General features: G+C 45.2%; 1 protein-coding gene across 2 annotated transcripts; it reads left to right on the forward strand.

Moving 5' to 3' along the window:
* Positions 1 to 860: 860 nt before the first annotated feature.
* On the forward strand, positions 861 to 5,653 carry HSPA5 (heat shock protein family A (Hsp70) member 5). Of its 2 annotated transcripts, XM_066367167.1 has the most exons (9): positions 861 to 997; positions 1,082 to 1,293; positions 1,390 to 1,621; positions 1,974 to 2,111; positions 2,888 to 3,000; positions 3,081 to 3,471; positions 3,606 to 3,843; positions 4,155 to 4,322; positions 4,756 to 5,653. In XM_066367167.1, exons 2-9 carry the CDS (start codon positions 1,172 to 1,174, stop codon positions 5,316 to 5,318), a joined length of 1,965 nt encoding a protein of 654 aa, XP_066223264.1. In that variant the 5' UTR covers positions 861 to 997; positions 1,082 to 1,171; the 3' UTR covers positions 5,319 to 5,653. The 2 variants fall into 2 exon arrangements, with proteins under 2 accessions (XP_066223264.1, XP_066223263.1); XM_066367166.1 differs by having other exon boundaries at positions 922 to 1,293.
* The last annotated feature ends 976 nt before the right edge of the window (positions 5,654 to 6,629 follow it).

The following is a 6,629-nucleotide window of genomic DNA, read 5'->3' on the forward strand; positions in this document are numbered from 1 at the left end:
GGTCTTGTAAATGATAACCTGAGCCACAGAGGGAAAAACGATGGACAGGGGAGGGGAAGGCAAAGGGCAGTACACTAGAAAAATGACACATCCCAGGATGGGAGCGATGGCATTAGAAAGCTCTTCAAGGAGCTGGTTGCCACCGGGGGGAGGGCATTCAGGGCTAGGAGACAACTACTTTGGCCAGGCCTGTCCTGTGACTTACCGTGGGGCAGGACAATGTGGAGAGACCAGGCATAGACTTAAGATAGCTGGGCAGGGGGTGTAGAGACGACATATTGGATAGGAGCCCAGATTCGGGGCCAGGTGGTGCCCAGACCAAGGTACCGGCTCGAGAGTTGCGGGTTGGTGAGCAACAAGAGGCTCTGAGGCTTGTACACCCTAGTACCTGTAGTGACTAATGAAGGGCAAAGAAATTCGTTTTGAGGCGATCACAGCACCTACGCTGAGACTGGCTTCATGGGACAGGAGGGAGGCGGGAAGGAAGAAGAGCCGCTTCTCGCTTCGGGATAAGGGACAGAGGGAAATGGAAAAGCAAAGCAGCAAAGACCCACACTACCGTGGGTGAACTCGCCGCGCCAGGCCGCCTTCAGCCCCTGAGGACCTAGAATAGGGCGGGACCTCAGCGGTCACCGGCAGAAACGGTCTCCGGGTGAGAGGTCGCAAGAGGGACGGACAACTGCTGAACCAATGGGCCCACTTACGGGAGCGGATGTTGCCTCCCATTGGTGGCTGGTGGGAGCGACCAGCAGCCAATGAGTCCATCCTGGGGGCGTAGCGATGACGTCAGTTGCGGAGGAAGCCGCTTCGAATCGGCAGCGGCCAGCTTGGTGGCCTAAACCAATCAGTGGCGTCCAACTAGCAGAGCGTTGACCAATCGGTGGCCTCCACGACGGGGCTGGGGGGAAGGTATATAAATGGAGTCGGGGGACCGCGCAGTCAACGCTGACCCAGACATCACAGGTTTATTGGTCTTTGAATCTAGTGAGTGAGAGAGGTAAGCGCCGCGGCCTGCCATTCCGGACCTGCCCTTCGTCTTGTCCGCTGCTTCGCCTGAGCCCGGGCCCTGTGTCGCCCTCAGGTAATTAACTACGGTGCGTTCTCGTGCTTCGGCCTGTGGCTGGATTGCTTGCGACGCCCTGCCTGCCTGCTGACCGACGGCGACGGCAAGATGAAGCTCTCCCTGGTGGCTGCGGTGCTGCTGCTGCTCGGCGCGGCGCGGGCCGAGGAGGAGGACAAGAAAGAGGACGTGGGCACGGTGGTCGGCATCGACCTGGGGACCACCTACTCCTGGTAAGTGGGGTTTGTGGAAGGGGGAGAGTGGGGCGTGGCTTCCCGGGCCGCGGTGAGAAGGGCTGTGCTGAGTGCTTTCTTCGGTTTCTCCGCCAGTGTCGGGGTGTTTAAGAACGGCCGCGTGGAGATCATCGCCAACGATCAGGGCAACCGCATTACGCCGTCTTATGTGGCGTTCACTCCCGAAGGCGAGCGTCTGATCGGCGATGCAGCCAAGAACCAGCTCACCTCTAACCCTGAGAACACGGTCTTCGACGCCAAGCGGCTCATCGGCCGCACGTGGAACGACCCTTCTGTGCAGCAGGACATCAAGTACTTGCCTTTCAAGGTTCGACCGGGGTTTTCACCGGATAGGAAGTGGGTGGTGGTGGGAGTGTTTAAGATTGAGAAGTTGTAGACCACAAAAAAAGGAGAGAGACTTGGTGTATGTAAAAAAAATTTTCATGATTCTGGTATTCTATAAAAGTTACCCAAGCTCACAGACAAACTTCACACACAAACACCCAGTCCACAATAGTTTAGGATTAAGAAGAGTATTTCTGGTCAGTAGTCTGGTCAGCTCCAAGGGATCAAAGTAAGTCAAACTATGAGGGAGGCCGTCTCTTTCAGAAAGTTCTCTTTTTTAAAAGTTTGAAATGTCATTGCTTGTGTCTACAATGAACGATCATTATCTAAAATAGGTGGTTGAAAAGAAAACAAAACCATACATTCAAGTTGATATTGGAGGTGGGCAAACAAAGACTTTTGCTCCTGAAGAAATATCTGCCATGGTTCTCACTAAAATGAAGGAGACTGCTGAGGCTTATTTAGGAAAGAAGGTAAGTGTCTCTAGAACAATGTTAAGTAACTTTGTTGAAATTTTTTTTTTCCATTGACTTGAGACGGGGAGGAAGGCAGAGGGAGAGAGAAAAGCATCAACTCATTGTTCCACTTAGTTGTTTCATTTAATTTTCTACTCATTGTTTGCTTTTTGTGTGTGCCCTGACTGGGGCTCAAACTCAACCTCTGCGTGCTGGGACAATGCTCTATCCATGGAGCCACCCAGCCAGGGCCTTATTACTATTCTTGATTGATTGTGTTGTATAAATGCCTTTATCTTTTTAATAATTTGAATCTGAATGATGTTCATATATATCGGTTTTAATTATTTGCTGGCTTTATTGTAGGCCAAACAAAACATTAGGGACTACAATTACATATGTGTATTATGTTCATCTTACAAATAAACTGGCTTAGAAACTAGAGTGAAGGTTTGACTGTAACTTAAACAAGGTTTAAGCCTGACCAGGCGGTGGCGCAGAATAGGAGTGTTGGACTGGGGCGCAAAGGATCCAGGTTCGAAACCCCTAGGTCAGCAGCTCAAGCATGGAATCAGACATGACCTCATGATCACTGGCTTGAGCCCAGAGGTTACTGGCTTGAGCAAGGGGTCACTGGTTCAGCTGGAACCCCCTGGTCAAGGCACATATGAGAAAGCAATCAATGAACAACTAAGGTGTCACAACAAAGAATTGATCCTTCTCATTTCTCTGTTGTAAATAAATAAAGGTTAAGTCGTGATAAAATACTTAATTACCTTTTGTTATCCACTTAGGTTACCCATGCAGTTGTTACTGTACCAGCCTATTTCAATGATGCCCAACGCCAGGCAACCAAAGATGCTGGAACTATTGCTGGGTTGAACGTTATGAGGATCATCAATGAGCCGTAAGTGTTAAATTCAGAGATATGGCATATTTGCTAAATAGGGAAAATGTAAACTTAACTTTTTTTCTTCTTCTTAACAGGACAGCTGCTGCTATTGCTTATGGCCTGGATAAGAGGGAAGGGGAGAAGAACATCCTGGTGTTTGACCTGGGTGGTGGAACCTTTGATGTGTCTCTTCTCACCATTGATAATGGTGTCTTTGAAGTTGTGGCCACTAATGGAGATACTCATCTGGGTGGAGAAGACTTTGACCAGCGTGTCATGGAACACTTTATCAAGCTCTACAAAAAGAAGACCGGCAAAGATGTTAGGAAAGACAACAGAGCTGTGCAGAAACTTCGGCGTGAGGTAGAAAAGGCCAAACGTGCCCTGTCTTCTCAACATCAAGCAAGAATTGAAATTGAGTCCTTCTATGAAGGAGAAGACTTCTCTGAGACTCTCACTCGGGCCAAATTTGAAGAACTAAACATGGTATGTTCCTTGTTTTTTGCTTTGCTAATGAGATTTAGTTAGAGTCTCTTGAGTTTGGGATAATGCAGTTCGAAATCTAGATAATAGCTCAGTATAACACGTATCATCACAGTAATTAATGTCTTTTATTCTAGGATTTGTTCCGTTCTACAATGAAGCCTGTTCAGAAAGTGCTGGAAGATTCTGATTTGAAGAAGTCTGATATTGATGAAATTGTGCTTGTTGGTGGCTCTACTCGAATCCCAAAGATTCAGCAGCTGGTTAAGGAGTTCTTCAATGGCAAGGAGCCATCCCGTGGCATAAACCCAGATGAGGCTGTAGCGTATGGTGCTGCTGTCCAGGCTGGTGTCCTCTCTGGTGACCAAGATACAGGTAGGTCATATCAGAAGCATCTTCCACATTGCTTCAGCAGTTTTATGGGAAGAGTATAATTAATTGTTGCTTTAGAAAGCAATAAACTATGAACAACAAGGTCACACAGCTTGTAAAGGGTACATTGAGGACAAGATCTGGCGCAGTTTCAAGAATTTTGGCAACTATATTTAATTCACTGTTTTTAAAATGTTTTTTTATAGACTAACCAAATAGCAAGATGGAGAACATAAAGTTATGCTGTTCATGGAAAAACTGCTTGGTAGTGCTCCTGTGACTCTTAATTAAAACTTGAGTCTATTACTTTGCAGGTGATCTGGTACTGCTTGACGTTTGTCCCCTTACGCTTGGTATTGAAACTGTGGGAGGTGTCATGACCAAACTGATTCCAAGGAACACTGTGGTGCCCACCAAGAAGTCACAGATCTTTTCTACAGCCTCTGATAATCAACCAACTGTTACAATCAAGGTTTATGAAGGTAATTGTTTACATATGTTAATATTATGGGGGGGTGAACAGCATGACTTCTTGTATAATATACACTATTGAAAAGACGAGGGAAAGAAACATCTGCTGTTTTCAGGTGGGGGTACCTAATTTGACTGGTGTTGAGTTTGGTATAGACAGCATTAAAATTCAGTTCTTATCACTCCTTCCCATTAAAAATAAATTTTGATCTAGCTCTAAAATATAAGAACAAGAAAAGTGTTCATGTAAAGTAGGTGAAATTCAATTAAGAGTTAATAATAATGCCACTGTTACTCCCATTTGTTGCTTCTTATAGACCAGTGACTGTCTTCTGACTTGATAAGAGTGCCCCTGCCACTGGAGGCTCTAACAGACTGAAATGCAGGAATCCAGATGTACTCATACTTGTTATTAACAACAAGATTTTTGTGTGTAATTTATAGGTGAACGACCTCTGACAAAAGACAACCATCTCCTGGGAACTTTCGATCTGACTGGAATTCCTCCTGCTCCCCGTGGGGTCCCACAGATTGAAGTCACCTTTGAGATAGATGTGAATGGCATTCTCCGAGTGACAGCTGAAGACAAAGGTACAGGTAACAAAAATAAGATCACAATTACCAATGACCAGAATCGCCTGACCCCCGAAGAGATTGAAAGGATGGTTAACGACGCAGAGAAGTTTGCTGAGGAAGACAAAAAGCTCAAGGAGCGCATTGACACTAGAAATGAGTTGGAAAGCTACGCCTATTCTCTAAAGAATCAAATTGGAGACAAAGAAAAGCTGGGAGGTAAACTTTCCTCTGAAGATAAGGAGACCATGGAAAAAGCTGTAGAGGAAAAGATTGAATGGCTGGAGAGTCACCAAGATGCTGACATTGAAGATTTCAAAGCCAAGAAGAAGGAACTAGAAGAAATCGTTCAGCCAATTATCAGCAAACTCTATGGAAGTGCAGGCCCTCCTCCAACTGGCGATGAGGAACCAGTAGACAAAGACGAGTTGTAGACACTGCTCTGCCTAGTGCTGTAATATTGTAAATACTGGACTCAGGAACTTGCGTTAGGAGAAAATTAAGAGAACTTAATTGGAATCTTCACCTCGAAGTGGAGTTGAAAATGCTATAGCCCAAGTGGCTGTTTACTGCTTTTCATTAGCAGTTGCTCACGTCTTGGTATGGGGGGAGAGGAGAAACTGGCTGTCTTAAAAAGTGGCTGTCTACAAAGCTTGTTTAGGGCGTGTGTTCACCATGGAGATGTTCTATTTAACAATTGGGTCATGTGCATCTGGCGTAGGAACTTTATTTTCTACCATAAATGACACCAATAAATGTTTGTTATTTACACTGGTCTAATTTTTGTGATAAGCTTTCTAATTAGGTCAATCATGTAAATTTAGATTCCCATTGGGGGGACACTGGGGTTTTAAGGTAAACAAGCATTTTTGTTCAGCACTCTTGGGGAACTAGCCTAATTAAGAAAAGGGTAAGAGGTTTGCCCATATCCTCATGTAGGCAAAGGGGCATTTCACAATGCCCACGAGCTAAGTTTCCTTGAACATACTTGAAATATCCTATTTACCTTTCTAAAACTGTCTTGGTGGTTTTTTATTACTAATGCTTTATGGCTCCTTGGATTGTCTTAAGACTTGACAGAGATGAAGCACTGAAGTTAACTTTTTGCTTGGATTCAGTTCATTATTTTAGGATGTAAAGGCATATATGTTTTCATTTTATTATTTTAATTTTCTCTTAATTGATTATAGTGAGAGAGAGAGAGGAACATTGATCTGTTCCTGTGTGTGCCCTGACCAGGGACTGAACTGGTGACCTCTGCACTTCAGGACGACACTAACCAACTGAGCTATCCGGCCAGGGCAGAGGGTATAAAGGTATATAATTTTTTTTTCAGGACAGCTAAAGGTATATTTTGAACCTCTGTCAGAGTCCCCATCTCTGAAATTTCTCAATACCAAGTGTTCCTGGAGTGGGATCTAAGGTGGTGACCTTGGAACTAATTAAGTCCCACTGTAATGGCTTGTGGATCAAAGGCAGTCATTAGTGTCAACAGTTTCAAGATTACGTGGGTTGGCCTTGAGGAAAGGGATGGTCTAGGAATAGGTGAATAGTAACATCAGTAGGGGCAGGCTATCTGGTGCTAACATGAAATCCAGTGTGGCCTAAGGATGACTACCTTTTAGATGGGCACCTGGCTGAAAGGTTAATTTGCTAACTGGCAGAACTAGGATCCAACAGCATGAGGGTGTTACTCTGAGGCCAGGACCTCTGCTGCAACACCCAGAAACATCTGGTCTTTAGGC

The sequence above is a fragment of the Saccopteryx leptura genome, chromosome 2 (genome assembly GCF_036850995.1).
Source record: "Saccopteryx leptura isolate mSacLep1 chromosome 2, mSacLep1_pri_phased_curated, whole genome shotgun sequence".
Lineage (NCBI taxonomy): Eukaryota > Metazoa > Chordata > Mammalia > Chiroptera > Emballonuridae > Saccopteryx > Saccopteryx leptura.

What these genes read in the sequence shown, in the direction of transcription:
- HSPA5 (XM_066367167.1), top strand. Translation starts at nt 1,172, where the DNA reads ATGAAGCTCTCCCTGGTGGCTGCGGTGCTGCTGCTGCTCGGCGCGGCG. An exon ending in CTCTGGTGACCAAGATACAG is followed by an intron (nt 3,844 to 4,154) that starts GTAGGTCATATC and finishes ATTACTTTGCAG; the next exon opens with GTGATCTGGTACTGCTTGAC. An exon ending in TACAATCAAGGTTTATGAAG is followed by an intron (nt 4,323 to 4,755) that starts GTAATTGTTTAC and finishes TGTAATTTATAG; the next exon opens with GTGAACGACCTCTGACAAAA.